This window comes from Thermobia domestica, chromosome 8, assembly GCF_964235325.1.
Source record: "Thermobia domestica chromosome 8, izTheDome1.hap1.1, whole genome shotgun sequence".
Taxonomy (NCBI): domain Eukaryota; kingdom Metazoa; phylum Arthropoda; class Insecta; order Zygentoma; family Lepismatidae; genus Thermobia; species Thermobia domestica.
The window spans coordinates 23833743-23855859 of NC_137461.1; the positions used below are offsets into that span (position 1 = coordinate 23833743).

General features: G+C 36.8%; 1 protein-coding gene across 5 annotated transcripts in view; it reads right to left on the reverse strand.

Moving 5' to 3' along the window:
- Tao (Serine/threonine-protein kinase Tao) overlaps nucleotides 1-20908 on the reverse strand; it is a 92366-nt gene extending 71458 nt beyond the window's left edge. For 3 of the 5 annotated variants that reach the window (XR_014132639.1, XM_081768265.1, XM_081768264.1), the window contains exons 1-3: nucleotides 20675-20908; nucleotides 7003-7176; nucleotides 2111-2274 (exon numbers count right to left, since the gene is read on the reverse strand). Coding sequence is in view for 4 of the 5 variants with exons in the window: in XM_081768265.1 (XP_081624391.1) it covers nucleotides 2111-2199 (89 nt within the window). In the remaining variant the exon portion in view is untranslated. The remainder of the gene's footprint in view (nucleotides 1-2110; nucleotides 2275-7002; nucleotides 7177-20674) is intronic. The other 2 variants (XM_081768267.1, XM_081768266.1) reach the window with 1 other exon arrangement.
- Between the last annotated feature and the right edge of the window lie 1209 nt (nucleotides 20909-22117).

The following is a 22117-nucleotide window of genomic DNA, read 5'->3' on the forward strand; positions in this document are numbered from 1 at the left end:
CATACAGTATAATAAATAAAACTGAAACTTTATGGTTTGTGTACGCTCTCACTGCAACGTCTCTCACAGTTTAAAATTGGGGTTCATATTCACTCTACTGTCCTTTCTAGACTGGTTGGTTAAGCAAGAATACAGTAATAAAAATACTGCTTCCCTCGATACAATTTCTTCAGCATTACTTAGTTAGTCTCGGCGAATAATACTAGGTTAAGTCGTTTTACTTTGAAAAATTATATTTGCAATGAACGAAAGTAATAGTCATTTGGAAGTATTAAGGTAGGTATGATCTGGAAATGAGGAGACAAAATTGTGTAAACAAAAATTTCGATTGTTATGACACATTTATTTGAATTGCATCTAAGTTTGTGATAAAATGAAAAAAGTTACAATTAGTTTAACCGAAGTTAATTACTAATGGAGAATCTTTAGGAAAACTGCTCTTCTACAAAATACTTAACCTAGTTATTTACCGAGGCCACAAAACTAATCATTTAAAATACAGTGTCTACAGCCATGAAGAAATAAATACGAAAACGATTGGCAATATAAAAACTGCCTTAAATTGATATATCCATCCATTTCGAATTTGTATCACAGGAAATTTTTTTTTTTATCTTTACGAATTAAAGCAATAAAATATTGCTGCAAGAAACTTCATTGAGTTGGCCACAAAGATTCAATTAACAAATCGGTATGACTTCATTTCAGTTTTAGCAATTCCTATTATTCCTAGCTGAGTACTCATATAAGGGAAATCTCACAATTCAAATTACATATGGGTGGTAATTCTACGAAAATAATCAAAAATCTATGTGAAGGAAAAGGCTATCTTTTTAAGTTACGAGCCTCATAATAATCGCAAATATAAACTTGTACACCAGACCATTATCATAAAGCAATAGCACACGGCGTTCTTTTCTTCACGACAATTCGCACTGACTTCATGTTGTTAGCATAGGATCGCATGTTTATGTTTGATTACTATGGTATGGATTCATGAGCATAACACCATCTATGTCTCAAAAAGTAGTTGCCATGATTTTTCCAGTACATGCTCTAAACGAAACTTCTTGGGGAGTCGAAACCCTTTATTTCTATAGCATTAATTCCGGTCTTATGTCTGTGACAGAACCATGTCTCATCACTAGTTATTAGTTTTGAGAAAAAAACTGACAAAACAAATATTCTGATGCTGGCAGGAAAAAAAAAAAAAAACTCTCATTGTATTCTGCATGTCAAAAGAAGTGTTCACGCAATTTTTCGCAATTCAACTGCAACTGTATTTAACATTTCCGCTCTTTTTAAGATTTTCCTCTTTGGGCAAAATCGTAGACTTCTCCTAACTCAACCCCTACTTGTAGTACAAACACAAGTTATACTTCATTTGAACTGCAATTAAGTTATCTTTCCGTTGGTCAAGTTTACCTAAAATATTCTCAAAAAACAGGAAAATAACTGAGGGAAGTTCGAAAATTCCTCTGGTGCGTTAGTCTCATGTTTTCGTTGCTCTATTAAAATTTTATTTGATGTGTAAGATGAATTTTCACCAACTATAAGCGTTACGCTACGTACCTCATTTTCGCTATTGACTGATTCGAATGTCAGCGCTCTACAGCCTACGAACAAAATGACGAAACTTGCCAGCACACGCGTTCACAAAATTACACATTACACAAAATTACATCAACAAATCATACTGAGGTTGATAGGTCCCGCCCCTCATTGGCGATCTCAGTAGTTACTTTCCTATATTTAGAGGCTCGCAACTCAGGAGCGAAAGACGTTTTCAATTATTCTTTACAAAGATTTTATGACTCAATTTTCATAAATAGAATTACCTCCCAGACGTTGTAAGAAAAATACTAGAACACCTAGTGTTCCGAAACTCAAGCAATTAAGACTCAATTTAAATCGATGAAGTTTCTTACGACTACGGACCTTGGCCACAAGCAACCTTCAAATCTCTACGTGCCAAAACGAATGCCAATATACTATCTCCTCCCCGCAAATAAGTAAATCCAAAAGGCAAGCTCTTCGTGGTTATACGTTTAGTGCGCTAAAATTCGTGTATTGTATAGTGGAAATAAGATGTGTTCGCTTCTCCACTTACCTTGAAACTTTACCTTCCCTCTTTGCCTTTTTTGTTTTCGCGTCCCATACGACACGACTGCCTTTACACATGTCTGCTTGCCTATCCATCGATTATCTTCACACAGAACACATCGATCGAGATGGAACGTGGATTAAAAGATCTTCAAAAGGTGACTACGAAACCTATTGAAAACGAAGGAAAAACATTCCTCCAGCATCTAACGTTAACATAACGAGAACTATCACCCTTTACCTGCCGTAAGTGGGAGAAAGACAGCTAGGTTTCAAGACAAGTAGAAAGGATACCATTGATGATTTAAGTGCTTTGAAATCAACACGCTTCAAAAAACAGTAACAAGATATAACGAATAACGAGAACCGGAGGAAAACTTCCACAGGTACCAAATGCAAAAAGCACTCGATAAACATTATTATTATTATTAGCATCATTACCGATCTTATGGAAGACTGCACCCTTTATATTGACTTCGAACCAAGTGGGACACACTTACTGTGCAGTTAAGGAAAGCTGGCGTCTGATAATTGAACAGAATACATAGTATTAGAAACGTTGTTGGCAACGGCTCTCCAATGGTAACAGCTCTGTCGAAAAACTTACTTAATATGTCAGGATGATTTGTAACTACGGTTTCCAAATAACAAAAATATTACTTGGAATACTTGATACAAGATTCAAATTCGACTACCGACACAAATACCGTTGGTTGTCTACCAACAGCGCAAGAGAACACTTCGTGTGATTGCAAACAACCCTACCCTTAGTTTTATTTCCATCACGTACCGGTATGTCAGATGCCAGCCATCCTTTATCGCATAATGGCAAACAATCCTACCCTTAGTACAGCTATGTCATATGTCAGCCCTCCTTTATCACACAATTGTGCGTGCACAGACTATAATGCACGATCATCCTGCATGAAATATACCCCCAACCCGCATTCCATCTCATTTCCACGAAAACAGAATTACTATTCAATAGGCTCCGTCTCTGCTGAACAGGAGTCAAAGGTGCACCATTTATGAATTAATTGCAAGGAATATGAATATACGGATGTTTCAGCACTATGAGGACAACCTTCGGGAATTGAGACGAACTTAAAATATTTCACTTCTAAAATTTTAACTCTTTTTTTCCGCCCACTTGGTGTAAGGAATATGACTCGCCTGCAGAAGTCAGTCCCTTCAAATGTCGTCTATCACATATTTAGTACCCAATGTTTCGCGTATGCAAATCGATTTTTTTTTTCTTTTTTTTTTTTAAACTTTAGTAAGTCAAATAAAACTATCTTGTGATTATGCCTTACAAAGTGAAGGAGACGGATAAGAAATAATGTACTAGGTAAAAGAGTGAAGTGCCACGAACTGACGAACAAAACAGCTATTCCTACTTCAGAAATCACTATTCGCCGTTAAATGAATAGTATCAGCCGATACTAATCTAATACAAAACTGTATTTCAGATCCAGAATTGACTCTACATTTATGTATTTCCAAGAATACAAACTTCAGTATCCATGCTATCCGATTCGTTCTTATGGCATATTAAGTATATTAATATAAGGTTCGTCCCAGAAGTTTTTAGATTTACAATTGTCTGAATCCCATGAAATTTATCTGCGTTCCAAATAGCCCCATCTTCATCCTTGAAACCTAGCTTCTACCTATGGACAGACTTCGAACTTGATTCCCTTCACTCTTCCTCGAGCGTCTGATATCACATCAAATGGTGTCTAGTACAAAGAATAGGGAGAATATAGCAAATGCTGTACTTCGTTTTCAACCAATAAGTACCCTATTCAAGAATACGTATGAGTTGATACTATCGTGATGGAGCAGGAGTCCATATTGTTGTTGTTAATTAAAATTTAGCGTTTCTTTTGAGCAATGAGAGTATAACATTCATGGACTTACACTTTAAGGTGAAATTCGAACCATAATAAGTTCAATGTTCTCCCACCGGGAATCGAACCCGGGACACCAAGTGCACCAAAGGTGCGAGTGCCAGCCGCTAAACAAGAAGAAAATTAACGGGAGTCCATGAACCCTGCCACTGCACAACTGTCACTACTTACACAATCCCTCGAAAACAAGTACAAAATTGGAGTTACAGTCCATTGTGTCTTAACAGGAACTACTGAAATCGGACTTGATCTCAAGAAGAGAGGGGACGAGAAAAGCAATCATGATCCCCATAGTAAATTGAAGACGGCGAGGATTGGGAGCTCTTTCACGAACATTTGATGCAGTCTGTTGCTCGCTTTCAGAAATAAAGTTTCATATCCAACTTTCACTCTCTCCGGCCACTTAATACAACACACTTTTTTCAGCTATCAAGTTTGTTCAGTCTGAGCTTCCATCTAATCATTTTGTTTGCATGCCTCTATCTGATGCGGCACCCAACGGGCAGGTTTCATTTATGTTTATACAATATCGTGTTCTGGTTCATTGGTTGATTAGCCTGGCTATACGAGCAACAAGGTAACGATTTGAACATGACTTCCTACCGGGAATCCAACCAGAACACGAGGGAGTTCGCAATATCGTGCTCTACATCGCTGATCCAATCTTCAACACCTCCTCTAAACTCCTCCATTCAAGTCCTGCATTTCTTTATCTTCTTCTACAGAAGTATCGTTTCTAAAAGTCATTTCCTGTCGCAAGTCATCCACCTCTGGGTTCACCAGACAGACCACCTGAGGTTTGTTTCTGATGAGGTTGAAGAGTAACGTTGTTATAGAAGTAAACAACATGGATCATGTGCGAAAGTGTCACATTCTGTTAATTATCTTACTGCGAGTAGCCTGGGTGATTTAGAAGCAAGAACTGCGATGAGTGCACAGTGGAAGGACACAAAGACATCAGCTGCTCTCAGTAACAGCGTTACAGTGGCACTTTTCGAGCTGCTCCTGTGCTAAAGAATGTTATTGTAAGTTCATCAGGCACAGAAACGTCAGATACAAGGCGCATATCATATTATTTGTCTTCGTTTGAGTTATTGACAGCCCTTTTAGTTCCCTTATTTTATTTCATTTTGAGTTTAGCATCCCTTTCAGCAGCAAGGCTATACGCTACCGCCGGAAACAGAAACCGGGTCCTCCGCGCCAAAGGCGCGTACGCTATCCACGAAGCCACAAGGGAGCTAACTTCTAATCCCCTTCTGAACGTGACCTTGCCCTATTTCCTTATCATATAGTTTATAGTAACAGTCGTTATAAAACCAGTCTGTGACACAGGATTCTCACCACTTGGATTTCCAAGTTTCTAGGATGACCCGAATACATAAATGCCCATGTGACAGCTAAATCGCATTGTTTCACAAACAGATATGATTTACAAAATGATTTCGTTTGTTTCGCCACTATGGTATCCAAAGTTTGTAATGCAGTCACGAAAAGGAGTTGAATTGATTTTGAGTTTAACGTCCTTTTCAGCAACGAGGCTATATGAGACGGGACCTACTGATTAACGTGGAATCCGAACCTCATAAGCTCCAGCCGGGAAGCGAACCCGTGTCTCCCACGCCAAAGACGCGTACGCTAACCGCTCAGCCACGAAAGAGCTCGTCACGAAAAGAAAGGTTCATTCTACTCCTAATTGGGCAAATTCCACATATACCACTGTAAGTGGATATGCACGTAATACCTCTGCGGTAACATGAGGTAAATAGGGTCTTGTGTTTCATGAAACTTCCAGAATGGGTTGTGGTCAAACAGTGGGATAAGATTCTTTGGTGTTGTTCGGACAACTCCTGACACCGCTGGGAGAAATTAGCTTGCTTTAAAGCTCCGGTGCCGATAGCAAATACGCTATTAGACTTCCACTCAATAGAGGTATAACTGGGAGATAGAATTCGGCCAATCGCAAAATGGGCGTATCCCATTACTACTTCTCGAAAGAATGCTAATAACCTAGAATGGCGAAAGATTTATTATGGGCAATGGTACTAAGTCCCCACAAATCGTTCCAACCAGTGATTAACTAGTAAGTAACGCGAAAGTGATTAACTAGTACAATAGCCTTCCGCAAATCAGGTGCATCCTGATTGTGTACATTCACCGTAGAAAAGACTAGCATCTTTTGAGCTTGCTTTCATAAGTTGAGTCACGAAAACACCCTGTATGTGAGATGTTCCAGATAGTAGAGGCGAACTCAACATTGAGTCTTTTTATAACAGAAATTTCAATAATAATAATAATAATAATAACTAAAGAGCGGGGACTGTGGCAAAACGCCAGATTTGTCATTTTATGGTTGCTTTTCAAGTCCTACCGGAAATAAAGTTCGCGTACTGCCGGTCTTTAGTAATAACCATATATTTTGTTGAGTTCACATTTATGAGAAAAGTTTAGAATGCATTTTTCCCAAAACACGCCTTTGATGAGTCCGCTCCTACTATCCGGAACCCTCCATATGCTATCTCAATAGGAGCATACACTTTACTAAATAAAATTCGTTAGAAAATACTTTCTGCTGGAGGCAATTCATAATAGGAATACTTGAAAATAAAATATTCATGTAAACATTAAGTTTTCTCTTATTAAGTTATCAACATTCAGGACAGAGAACACCTCACAATTGGTGATTTTGAAACGAGTTTCTCACATTCTATAACACAGAGTTAATAAAACAAACGAAGTATCTGGCATGCATCATAAAAACACAACAAAAACACAACCAGCAATACCACAAGGATGTACAAGTACGATAGACAACTAAAGTCTTCAAATGAAGTGAGTCATATCTTTTAAATGTTAGTTTAGGTCACGCATACACGACTGTATTATTTAAACTACAAGTACTTATGTGATCCACAGGGAAATTACAACATGTCATCACCATATATGCAAAAACAAATTTAAGAAAGAAAATAAAGAAAAATGTTATTCTTACCTAGGTACAGCTGGCATAGTAATTCTCGTGTCCGGATGGCACCCGACCTGTCCCTACAAAGCGCAGTGCTGGGGGCACTAGGGGTGCAGAGGCCAACTGTAGCATGTGGCATGAACTGGATCTCTGTCACACTGGCTTGTTACCAGCCATTTCGGAGTCTACACCTAACATTGTCTACAAAAATGAAAGAAGTTTATATTAATTAAAGCTGACAAGTAGAACTCAGCTGAAATATTATGTAACCTTATAATTACATGGGCGCATGGGGGGGATATTCAAAATTAACAAAAAATTGGCTACTTACCAATGAATCCTCCCTTGAAAAATTTAAAGATTTTGACGTTTCGGAACTCGAATGAAGTGAATAAAAAGAACATGGTGTCTATGTTAGGCCACTATTGCCAGATCCAAAGTATGCAAGTGGCCTAACATAGACACCATGTTCTTTTTATTCACTTCATTCTTTTTTCACTCTGCTCTTTTCATCTCAGGACCTTTTTGTACGTTACTTTTATATAGTGTTATGTATTCCTGGTTTTACTCCTTTTATTTCCTTTCCGTTTTAATCCTTTTTACCCTGCCACTGAGGAAGGACCCAGCTGAGAGTTCCATGTACAGATGTGAGGAATAACAAGGAGATTCATGCTCATATATGAATGATGCGCTGTAAAGAGCGCAGGTTCAGCTAGTGATTAATTAAACGTTTATGTTTGGCGTTAGAGCTACTATCTCGATTATTGAAGAGCATTAAGTACGTGTGCCCAACGCACTACTTTTCGTTCACTGCACATTAATGACGGTATCAGCACACTTCAGTAAACCCATTGTACATCAGGGTAGTGCAGTCCCCGATCTGACTGAATAACTAAGGTATGTCTGTTATCCGACTGAGGTGTCAACATTCTTCTGGTATGCCAGGGTCTGTTTCACAAAGGCACGAATCTTGTAAGTCTAGTATACCACACAGTGTACTTCAAATATTTACGAGGTATCTATACACTAATCGCGTAAGCACTGAGACTGCCGTTTTTTAACGCCCCAAGCGAGACAGTAATCAATGGTGGAATGACGAAAGTAGGAGGAAACGGAAGAACTTTGAGAAAACTCACGCACACGGTTTCTGTCCACCACATAACCCATTTGGCAGAAGCCCTCACAAGAGCGCCTTGCAACACTTATCTACCGTGGCCCCCGAGAATGTCGTGGTAAACTCCGCTGGTATCAAAAGTTTTATATGTACATCGCAAGCTATAGCTACTAACAGTAATAAACATAAATGGACCCGTTACAGTTCTTGTTTTACTCCAATACAGGCGCTGTTGTATATCCTAATAATAATGGATAATTATGTACGTAGCATAGTAATTTAAAGAACTTCATTCAAAAGTTTCGTATTATAATTAAGTGGAACTGAAAGCATACATGAACTATAAGATTTACAGTTTCGCATCCATTGAAGGACTGGACTCGAGAATCAGAAGTTTTACCGGTTGAATACATCGAACATTAGTATATAAGTCACTACTATTATTCTAGTGTATCAGCTCACTAAAACAATCACATGAAACTAAGACATATCATAATAGACAGTAACCGGATAAAAACTACGTAATAATATTACAATTAACTGCACTATATGAAGTTATGCAAGTGCTGTGTATACCTTATGGCGCCAGTCCAATTGCTCAGGTGTATGCCCTGCTATTAAGATGGTTCAATTATTTTACTGAGAGCGCTATGGTAACATCAAAACAAGGAAGATCTTAACGTATTAACCAAAACACTTGAGCTAAGTATATTGGTCACTATAATCGTTGATTGCTCAGGAAATTTTAACTAGGGAAGAAAGTTACTGTGTAACAAATTACAGTCAACTTCTCTTCTGGCTGTTCTCTCCACATCCAGCTACGTTTAATGTGCTCCTCCTTCTGGAACTAGGAGTGAAGCACCACTCGCCAATCATGCACGAGTACGGTTGCCACACCTAAGAGACAGAGATGCATTATATGGGAATGAGGGGGAGATGCCCAATTATCCAAAATACTTACAGAATATGCAAGAAATTCTTCGTGACATTTCGACCCCTAGTGTTTATCTTTGATTATGGAGATATTGCTATGTTGATATTTTCCATGCTGGCAACAGTGAAAACACAGCCAATGATATTCTTTCACTAGTTCATAGCTTTTGTTCAACTAACCTGAAACCAACTGAAGTTATGAATTCTCTGTTTCGTGTGTTTCGATTAAATCACTGAAACTTTCATTGTATTTTTCTATTCTGTTCGATGTACAACTCTGGATATGAGAAATCACCGATCTGCATATGGTCAATAAGGGTGTTCCATTTTGGGCTCTCCAAAATGTGGCATCCTATATACTAGTTCCCACCGGAAATCGTTTCCAAGACCTCACTACATAAACCTATATATATATTCTGCGAATACAAGAAGGTTTCATATATATAAGACTCTTCTATTTGCCTTTTGTATCTTTTCTTCCTTGATTTTATTTGTCACGGGTGAACTGGCATGCACAGCGTATAAAAATGAAATAATTTTGATTCAACATTTCACGATTATATATCTTTTAGGTTAAAGGAGACATGATTAATAAAAGTGAATGATTACCAATGAACTGATGGAACAGAATATGGAAGGAAATGGGAGAACCCTGAGAAAACCCACAGACACGTTGCAGTCCACCATAAACCCACACATGCTGGAATTGAACCAGAGACTCCTCTCGCACATTACGGAATTCAACGATAATCTTCTGAAACTTGTTTGAAGCAGAAAGACTACAGGCTTGGAACTACATCCATCACCTTGTATGAGTTTCTCAGAAAGAAGCTAAAATTTGGCCAAAACCACATCCAACTTCTAAAGCTTACATTTTTAAGTGTCATAACAATAAACGAAAATAAACTCACTATCATTTTCATCGAAGGCAAAATGTACTAAGACATGCTGTTACAAAGAATTCTCACAAAGATATGATAAAACCTGTCGTTGGTGATAAAAAAGAAATTTACTATTTACACATTATTACATTTCCTTTATAAAGAACGCTTATCACACACATATATTATCGTATCAGTGAAGGAATTCAAACACATCCAGAATCACGAAACGATAATGCGCTGCTATCATAAATACATACAAACTTTTTAAAAATAAATGTTTCGGAAGCAAAATAATTACGCGCACACACACACACACACACAAAGGCAATTACCTCGGTCTTTGCGAAGCAAATGTATTGACTAGAAAAAAAAATCTGAGAAAGCCGAAGACTTTAATAATACCTAATAATACACAATTTCACGTATTTATAGATAGCTACCATTATCAACAGTGTTACTTCGATGCTGCGGTTATTTTATTGAAGTGTTACTCACCTCATTACCACGCTATCAGTACTACGAAGAAATTTTAAGATGAAAGGCACGATAATTTAGAGGTCATGTTGTGTCATTACACTTATCGTGTTAAGTATCCAATGATATCCCTGATTCTCTAAACAATTAAATCCTTCAACAAATGCAGACTAAAATCTCGGGATTCAAGTATACACACTCAAATCTTCTATCTTTCTCATATGAAACTTTTGAATGAATAACCTTTTGGGAGAGATCAAATATCTAAATTTAGTCAGTCTCAAGTAAACCCTTGGTGACCAAGTAACTTGGTCTAAATGAATTAATATACTACCTACCATTCATGCTTTTCTCAAACTATGTTTTTGGTATCAATTACTAGTTATTACATGACTAACATATATATATATATATATATATATATATATATATATGCAACAATTTCAGAGTTTTATATGCGTGCAAGTTTTTGAGTCAAAACATTCTTTGTTTACAATGATTTGGTATGTCTATCAGGTTTTCGAAGCATGTCTACTTATACGGGGTGCGAGTGAAACGTAAAAGGAGGAAAATTAAGAAAGCGCGTTCTTAAAATTTAATTAATCCCAAGTGGCTTTAGATATCAAATTGCTGTCTACGTATGTAATTTAATGTAATACTTATCTAAACACTCTCTCGGAATAAAGCTCTTTGAAAAAAAAAAAACTTACTCCATGCCAAATCAACTCACTTAGGTACCCTTTTCAACCTATGAAATTTGGGGAGTATATTCTAATCACAGAAAGCACTTACCATGGTAATTTTTAGCCCCGTCTCTTAGTTTTGAAATGATTTACGGTCAAAATTCACTGAAATTGCCATTTCCAAACTCATGTAGTTATCTTCAAATTGTTATAACATTGACCCTAATTGGGCTATGAAGCTGAAATAAAGCATACTTTACAAGGAATTGAACATTTTTTCCAATGATATGCAACAAACTCATGTTCGGACAAAACTTGTAGACGTCACGTGACCTTTAATCTTGAGTGTCTCAAAACATGCTACCTTTAGGAATTCTGAAAAGAATATGTATTTTCTTCCTCAAAGTACACTACACAACATACTAATAAATTAAGGTGGAGTGGCATTGAGATATGTAAAATATGTATAGCTATGTGATGGATTAAAACGATGAAAATCTTATTTAGACTGCAAATAACAATTGATGAATATAATTCTTTCGCCCATTTTCGCAAGCAGTTGGCAGTGGTTTCACTGAAAAGTTACACCGTAACTTAACAATGTGAACAGGTAAATAGCAGGCATTCTTATTCTGACCAATCAGTCAGCTAACAATGTGAACAGGCCAACAACATTCTTATTTTGATCAATCACAGCACGAAGCTACAAATATCATTACTCTGCACCTGACAGTGTATAAGTGTGTGTTAAACGTTTGCTGTCAAAGTTTGGATACAAGATACACAGTAAGTTTTAACAAAAAGCGTTGTGATTGGACTAAACTAAGAAAATGGAGTTTCAGAACACGTTGTATTGCTGTAATTCTTTCAGGAAAGATGGACACAACAGATACAAGAAAAAATTCACGTGAAGTGCAAATGTGGATGGTTATATGCTCAGTGGCATAACTACAAAGACATATGTGATGGATATAGAAAGAAAGAAAAAAAGGTAGACAAGACCAGTGGCTAAACCAACTACATCCAAAGACCAAAGATACTGGAATCACAGAACTGCATAACTCTCCATTTCAGTGTCATCAGAGGATTCAAACACATCTGTAGCCCCAAATGCTGCTTTAATTGCATTAAAGAAAGTCTTGTATCTCTTGTTGAGTCACCGGTGAAAAAGAGGCAGACAAGGAAAAAAAAAATATTCTAAGAAAAAGTATGATAAGGTTTCTCAGGTATTCCAAAGTACATACGTATCAATTGTTGAATAAAAACGAAGAGTAAAACAAACATGGAATCCAAAATTGTAAGGCAATTGAAAGCGAAATTCAGTTCTTACACCAGCAGTGAAAAGATTCAAATATTGACAGTTCTTGCGAAGAGTTGGAGCATTCGAAGGACTGAGAACGAATTTGGACCCTCAAACTATCTACGACTAGTGACGTAAACAAAACTCTTATCTTAGGAACTCCTAATCCTAAATCTGAACGCGTCCTAAGGCCGCACTTCCATTGCTTCCGAATGCGAATTTCCCAACATGTGTAAATAAATTGGAGTGCCTCGACTAGTTCCGACCTGCGAATTGCGAAAACCGACGACGAGATGCGAATGCGAACGATCCCAACTTGCTGGGATTGTTCGCCCAAATTCGTGTGAATGGAGAATCGTCTGCAGAGGATTTGAGCGCTACGTGAGAGAAGAAAGTTGTTTTGCGTGCAGTAGACTACGTTGCGAGGTGCGGAGATAAATACAATAAAAATAAAAATAAAGATGGAAATAGATGTTGATGCTTTAATAGATCGTGTTTTTGATAAAGTTCCATTGTGGAACCAAGCTCATCCAGATCGGGACAGGACGTTTGGGCGCCACCATTTGGGCGCGGACGTTTCGGCGCTGCCGTTTGGGCGCAAAGCCGTTTAGGCGCCAGACGTTTGGGCGCGAGGTACATAGTAAAGATCACAATTTACATATAAAGTAAGCTAGGCACTGAAAACTAAGCGCGAATCAAGATATATATATACATTTCCTACACTTCTATCTTTATCTGACCTCATTTATCTATATATTTTCTATCTTATTTATTCATTTAAATTAAATAGTTTAGTGCGTTTGTGCCATTTGTTGCCTAACCTCGTCATGGATTGATTTTTCGCTTGTTTACGATTCTTGTACTTCTGATCTAATGATCTCATTCTTGTATTATATAAGAAAGCTAGGAAATAAAGGAATCAGTCGAACTGTTAATAATTTTCTTAATGTGAATTAAAACATATTGATTTATTTTTTGTATTTTTTTAAAGTTAATAATTACATACTTATGAATATTAAAATTTGTTTTCTTTCGTATTACGTTTGCCAAACTCTTCTCTTCCTTAAGACCAATAAATAACTACCAATAAAAGATTTCCGCGCACTCGAGTTGAGGGAAGTGGCCCCGCGTAGCGTAGTCTCTAATGCTCTCCCCTTCGGTGCGAGTGGTCCCGGGTTCGATTCCCGGTGGGGGCATTCTGTCGAAAAATTGTAACACGCTCTTTGTCACACGCCAGCCACCCTGAATGAGGTTTTCCTGGGTTTTCCTCATTCACACCAGGCAAATGCCGGGGTGGTACGTAATTTATAGGTCCAGGCCGCTTCCTTCCTCCCCTTTCCCCGGATAGTGTACTCCCTCAAACGTGACGGGCTAAATAGCCTTAGGTGCCGAAAGCCCAGAAATCTAAAAATCCTAAATCCTAATCGAGTTGAGGGAAAGATGTTAATACAGGGTGTCTATGACATTGAGTTTAGGAACTGCAGTATGCCGTATTTCGGGTATCACTTTTTTTTTAACATTCCAATATAAAAATCAAAACTTAACACACTTTTTTTTCGTCCCATTGTAAGCATTTAATCTGCATTGAAAAAAGTAGCGAAAGGAAAAAAAAGAAGATTTCAAAGTGAAAAATAATTGTTAAGTGTACATATATTGGTCATTTAGCCATTAGAAATGTGTTTGACATTTACACTTATCGCATAACTACAGTAGAAGGCCTGCTTTAAGTTTTTTTAATGGAATAGGCTCACTATGTATGTAATGCAGGCAATCATATCTAGTCTGGTCTACTTATCTTTGCTTGAACAGTTATCAAATAAAAAGCACACTTAACTTTGGCTGGAACTTAAATTTACAAAATTTAATTGTTAATTCAGTTTTTAGAATTTTTAAATTCCAGTATTTCTAGTATATAAAACAAACTCCAGTATAATTCAAGGACTTCCACTACAGTAGACACCTTGTGATATCTTGATTCGAACTTAGTACTCAGCGCCTAACATAACGACTTTTTAATTTAACTCGCGCCCAAACGTCTGGCGTCCAAATGGCTTCGCGCCCAAACGTCCAGTGCCCAAACGGCGGGGCCCAAACGTCCGCGCCCAAACGTCACGTACCGATCCAGATTACCACAAACGACACGTCGTCAACAAATTATGAGTAGATGTAAGCAAGGGTCTTGGAAGGGAAGGTATGTATATTTTTCTTTGTTTTGTCTTTAAAATATGAAGATTTTATTAATACACGAATCGCAACTTTTTATTCAATTTATATTTCCATTTTGTTCCTCAAATAATGATTTTACGAATGATAATGATTGATAAAAATTTATCATTTATCTACATTCGTCTTCTTCGTGCTCTCAAAGTCTTTAAGGTACGAATTTTAAAGCAAAAATATTTCACATTGATGTTTTGAAAGAGGCAGTGCAACTTAATTAGGATTCGCAAAACTTCGGATCTAGTAGAGGCACATGAATTCGCAGTTCGCATTCGCCTTCGCAATCGCATTCGGAAGCAATGGAGGCGCGGCCTAAGTGAATACATTAAAAACCCTGTGATAATATTCTACATCAGAGATTATATAACAAGTTTGCCTCGGAAGAAAGATTTTGTTTGTCTACGAAAATGGAACCAGGGTTCAAAGCAGAAACGATTGATTTTAGGAAACCTTAAGGACCTGTATCAAGCATTGGTCCAAAAATTATGTTCCAACTAGTGAAAGTGGTACACACAGTGTGTGTATTTGCAGTATTCATCAAAATAAAATGTTGGAAGATTTCACATTGAAAGAGTTGACACGTCATGCTCACTGTCAACTTAACACTTACAAACCCAGTCTTGTTCAGATAATTTGCAATTCTGCTCTGACAAAATGTCCTATATCATCATTTGAGAACTGCCCAGGCACACATTCTTTTGGAATACCTGAGTTGTTTGAAGGAAGTAGAATTGATGAAATAGCATAAAAACTATGGGCATCTACGGATAGAACAACTCTCCAGGTAATTTCTGTAGAAGAATTTTTCAGAACATTTTAATAAAGATTACAACAGCTCCTCCTGCACTCCTTCATAGCCACCTACCAGATTTTTTTTAATGTAACAATGAATATATTATATTATGAGCTTTTGCAAAGAATTATGCATTTGTTCTGCAGAATGAGGTACAGGGGTCCCACTGGAAAAATGTGCAGGCTACCATTCATCCATTTGTTGTTTGTTATAGGAACCCAGAAACCCTTGCAACAGATCACATTGCGTTTGTTATATCAGAGCACCTTCAACATGACACTGTGTGTGTTAAGTCTTTTCCAATGTCATTTGATTAAGTTCATGATATCTCCTTTCAATAGAACACCTAAGTACATGTATTGCTTTTCAGATGGTTCCGCAGCCCAGTATGAAAATCGGAAGAATCTGCCAAACGTATATAATCATCAGAGTGATTTCAATTCTGAGCTGGGTGGTATTTTTTTTGCTAATGACATGGCAAAGGACCATGTGATGATATCGCTGCTACTGTACTATGAAGTCTCGCTACACGTGCTAGTCTCAGGTTCATACAACTCTCAGATAAAGCACCCACACAGATCTTTCAATGGTGTTCCAAAAACATTACATTGTGTCATTTACTTGGTAAACTAACGTAGATAATGATGAGTCCCTCCTTTAACACTGATCTGAATGATTCGCACAACTGCAGACACACAGAAGTTACACTGTATTATTCTACTTAGCCGTAACACCACCCAAAAGAAATACTCACATTTATCAGACATAAGAAATTAATCTCTACGAATGAACCAACAAGAATCATACCTCAGTAATATCACAGGTTTTGTTGCATACATCACTGGTCATATCAAAGGTCACTGGTGTCTTGGATGCGTTTTGAATGTGAATGTAGATACCAATGGGATTAAATTTAGCTTCCTACATCCTCATGGCCCTTCACCTGACATCTTTACAGTGGACTAGAAGGCCATTCTTGTAACGGTTGATATAAAAACACCAACAGGATGAACTTACGTCATTTCACCCACAGATGCACAAAAAATTTTACATCTTACAAATCAGTACTGAAGCTAGGTAAGATCTATGGATACATTTTAAATCGTTTTTGTTTGTGTAAATTTGAACCTCTTTGCCACGCCTTCCGTTAATGTTTTTGAATTGGATTGTGCTCTTATGTTTTGCATCACTTTAGGTCAGAGGTCATACTATGTTACCTTGAATAGTACGTAGTTGTATCATGTGTGTTTTCACACGGACCATTTATTGGGCCTCCCTTTGTAATTGCTCTCAACTTTGTAAGTTACTTCATGGGTGATTTATGAGACAATCAGATTGCTTTATGCACTGATGTATTAATTCATCTTTTTCCATTCATTTTCTTTTAACACTGTGATTGTACTGTATAGTTGGCAACAAATCGTCCTTATTATAAACCTGTTCCTATACTCTTCAGTGTTTTTGTACTTCATTCTTGTAAGTTATTTGGGTGTTTACACTTACACAGATTTCTTACCCTATATCTTATACATAAGGTTTTCATGCACTACATAGCTACAAATATTATAGTATGGCATGAAGTTTTTTTTTTTTATTATTATTATTATTATTATTATTATTAAAGGTGACATGTTTTGAGATATTCAAGGTCAAAGGTCAAGTCCATGAAGTTGTCTACAAGTTTTGTCCGAACATAAGTTTGTTACATATCACCGGAAAGCTTGTGCAATTCCTTGCGGAATAAGCTTTATTTCAGCTCCCTAGGTCAGTTTTTTTGTAAATTCTGACCTTGAATAATTTCAAAACTAAGAGACATTGTTACTGTAAGTACACTCTATGATTAGAATAAACTCAAATTTCATAAAAAACCGAGACGGTCGGCTCGGGATCTGTGTTGACATGGAATTACTCAGAAGTCAAATTTTGAAGTCCTTGTAACTTTGTTTCAACTTGTTCGAAATACTCATGTGATGTACTATTCGACATTAACTTACTTCGAGCATGCATTAGACTGTCCGTCAGAATTGCGTCGTTGTTCTTGTACAACGATCCAAAATTTGTTTTTGCGATACTTTTGATACTGTAGAGTCCTTGTTTGCAACAGTGCATGACAAGCGTGGTACTGTGTGAGTGTGTTCTACATGTAGATTTGAAATATGTAATAGCCTAACGTAGTGCTATTTGAAACAACACAACTAACTTTATGTTTGGTTGCCAACACTGTTACCCTTGTGAGTATGCCAAACAATATCCCTTTTGCCGATATTAGCCTTGTACAAAATTTCAACGCTTTTTCATCATTAGTTTTTAAGTTACAAGGGCGTAATAAGATAAATGGTCCACCCTGGATATATGAGAAAAAAAAAATGTAGTTAAGTATTACTGTTCTCACAACTCTTCTCAAATATTGCGTTCTGCATTAATACCAGTGCCGTAACTTACCACACCCAATACTATTTAAGCTCCCTACCGTTCGAGAAGCGAGCCCACTTGAAGATAAAACTCTTCTGCTCCGTATGATAATAGGATACGAACACGAATCTAATAAGTTCACCATATTTAAAAAACAAATCTCGGAAATTTTGTTCTACAGTAAGCGAAAGATGTTCCTTCCATTTTATGAAATTATCTTCGTAAATAACCTCAGAATGGAAGGACAATTTGAGTACAGTTTTCAGCAAGTTATAAAGAATGTAATTTTCTGTACCCCTAAACCTTGCACCTCGTTATAAAGTTTATTGTAAATTAAGAATACAGGGTCAGTTATTAGAATTATCATTATACTGTACTTATTTATGTACGCGAAGAACATTATATCATCTGTAAATATAGAAAACCGTAAGAAAATGTGGGCATTCTTATAATGTAACTGAACTGAAAAGCTGGCTTAGTGACCACGTAGATTTACTTTATGTACACACCCACCGTAATGCATTTGCTCCTACGGACTTGGCTTTCACACTGGTTCTCCAGTTTCCCCCTGCCCTGAACCAGAACAAATTCAAAACTAGTTTGTACTGACAGACTGATGCGTGAATATCACATTAGTCTATTTTAGGCACATACCCATAATCGCTGGTCCTCCTTAATCTTAACTGCACACAGTAAAATATTGTCATACCGCTCACTGCAATAATTTATGAAAAATTTATCCTCAATAAATTATTTCTAGTGGTCACCCTGAATTTCACCTGTCCCAGATAGCTGAGTGCAGAACTTTCGCAAAGCGATGTGGAGATAACTACGTAATTTGAGTTTTTGAGTTTTACGTCCCACGTTTATGCCGGTTAGGCTAAAGGAGTACGTAATTTGAATTTAAAAGAATTATTTGCGGTAGACCCCCCCCCCCCCCATAGCAAATATTTTGAAGCAGCATGAGATAGTAATAATTAGTAAAAAAAATTATTATAATTCCTCAATAATTATTTCGTGTTCTTAAACTTAACTTGCACGAAAGAACATTACTCCTTGTGTGGATCCCTGGACGAGAAATCTGCTACATAAATTATCACACTTGGAGCTTAGGCACAAATCCCAGTATTGTAAGAACAATTGGAGAGTAACGGAAGTTATTGACTTTAGTGAAGGAAACGTACCTATAACAAGAGTCATGGATATCCAGTGAACATGGAACTCGTGATTTCCTAACCCACTACCGGGCATTCGACTTCAGCAGTCGACGTAAGTCCCCGAGTCTGAAACTCGTTGAAACACGAGGCTTTTTTAAAGCTGAGATTAGCATACCACTGTAACTATTACAGTCTTATTACACTGACTTCTGGTATAAATAAACGGATACCAATACCTATCCTAAAAACAAAATCTCAAAATAAAAAGGATGGAAGTCCATCTATCTACACTGTATGCTAACATAGTGCAATATGATGCATTTTATTTACAAACATTATGCCGCATGAATTTACCAAACCACAAAAGTATTACACACTATCATCCTACCGGTAGTTTTGACTATAAATCTTAATTTGGGATATTTTCCGCAAATGTGTCAGGATATCAACAAACTGCTTGAAAATACAATTTCTCATCCTTTGGTAATCTTACATAGTTATATGTATTGGTGCCCTCCGTGCAAATTTACTTTAGAATAACTAAACTGTTATGGACCCATAAAGATCAACCAATCGGAGATAGGTTTCCACTAAAAAGCATAAATTGCATTTAATCGAGTCAGCGCAAGGACGAAGCACATGGGCCCATGCGGCAACGCCAGTAGACAAGAGAACTATGCAATATCTGAAACCATTTCAGTATTTTACTTTTCCCGTAAATTTTTGTATTTTTTGAGCATTTCTGCTGGAACAAAACTCAATTTTTACGTAACAATGGCAAAACAGATGACACTCTGTGGTCAGTCGACGATTCCAACAACTGATGTTTAATAAGACAAATTCCGGGTCGAATGACGAAAATATTTTCACAACAAATTATTCAACAAAGGAATTGGTAAGGAAATGAATCTTTCATTGTATATTCAACCAGAATTCATCTGTTACTACCATTTTACTTTAACCTGCTATGAATATATTACAAAGTGAAGAATTCGCCAGGCACAACGACAGATTATACCAAACAGTGATCCTTAAAGTTCTGTTTTTGACCTCTACGACACGTATTCCTCGAAATGATACCAAATAAACACTCATACCTATTGTAATTACCAATGAGTCTCCACCTACCTTATGCATTATTTACCATAAGAAGTGCTTATAGACTCACGGTCTACACAACTCGCAGTAAAGAATTCACTTGGTTCTCGGTTCAAAATAATGGAAATAACTTTAAAAATCAATGTAATTCAAGATTACTTTGTTTAAACTGGGGGAAACGGACTGCCCATCACAAAGGTACAGTAAATTGATGATCGTCTGCGAACGGTCAAAATTATGTTCTATGACAGCATGTAGAAATTGCACAAAGCACACACAACTTTACTGTCAGGCATCGTGACAGAACTTACTTCTAAACAATCTCCATAGCAGAGTTACAAAATTAGTACTTCATGAATGCACTTACTGAATATCTTCCTAAACATTGAACAGTAAGACTCATTTCTTTCAGAATTTACAATATCATATTCAGCCTGCTTGTCACTATTGACGAGACTACCACCATCCCTAACATAAACACTATTAAACAGCAATATTGGGCCCAATATTTCTTATCTTTGCCCTTCTTGTTATATGTATTATCATCCCATAATACTCAGGATACTGTAATTGTGATTAATCCTTTGCTAATTACTAAACATAAAAAATATTCACATATCTGTCCACTTACCATCAAATACTCTCCACCAAAATGGCGTCTCCTAAGCATGCGCAATGGCACATTTAAGATAGAGAATACGTTTCTGTGCAATTGCTGTCCCTTAAGCATAAAAATGTATGTTTTCTAGCACTCCAAATTCAATATTCAGTCTACATAGTAAGAACAAACAAACTTAATTAATCTACATTGATCGTAACTCCCATAAGCGGAAGTAGCTAAACCCAAAACACCTTCCTCTTCGACACTTACTGCTGCTGGTATCTTCAATCGCTATCGATACTCACTATCGCATCAAAATCGATCTATTTTAGTTACGTACACCACGTGATTCGACACTTTTGCTGTCTTCTGATTAATTAACTCTGAATACCAATACAAGAAGAGCAGTGAAAATATCGCTGGCGAATACTCATTTTCTTTTTTTCCTGCGTAAAGAATTCAAGTTCATGACAACATTTGGACTGGAACCGCACATCGACCCACTTATTTATGTAAATGAGATATAAAAGTTATAAAGAAGCTACGTGCTCGTCTTACGCTTTATCATTTGCATTTGAGAATAAATTTACCGCACACATACAAGAAGTGTGCTCCTAAACGGAAAATAATGTACTTGTATATGGTGCTTTAAATAAATTATATCATTATTGATTTCGCATTCTAAATCAATCGTTTTTTTTTTTTTTTTTTTTTGCTTTTTTAAGGTAATTAAATATTATTTATTGTATTATTATTATTATTATTATTATTATTATTATTATTATTATTATTATTATTATTATTAATTATTTTATTATTATTATTGACAAAATTACTTTTGGAGATGTTTCACATTCGTGATAGTGGGTATTAATAAGTAAAGACTGGACGAAATTTTTGGATGAAGTCCTGCTAATACATTTAAAGGAATTATCTCAGCATATCGCTGGTATAATTGAGGAGGCTGCGGTGACTCAGTGGTAGAGCGTTCATTTCTGGTGCATGGGGTCCTTGGCTCGATCCCAGCTCGCGTCAAGTGAACTTCGTAGTGGACAAATATCATGTGCGTGGGTTTTCTCGGAGTTCTCCCCCCACTTTCTTCATTCCATCATTTTATTCATTTCTCATTACCATCGTCTCCTTTAGCCTAGCCGGCATAATCGTGGGACGTGAAACTTAAGTGTGTTACGACATGTGTTGTTTCTACATAGAACTATTGAGAGGCTTTCATCCGTGCAATGACATGGATAAACTAATCACATGGAAATATTTGAAAGTACTATCGCGACTAATTCGTACAGGTTTTTTTTTTCGATAGGAAACAATAAATAAATTAAAAAGAAGCCAAGAATGTCAACCCAACATTAGAATCTGGTCAACAAAATACGGTCTTAAAGAAACACAATGACACACCAATATGCATGAAGGAACAGACTATGTGTAAAACACACCTGTGTTGTCGTGATATAAAAA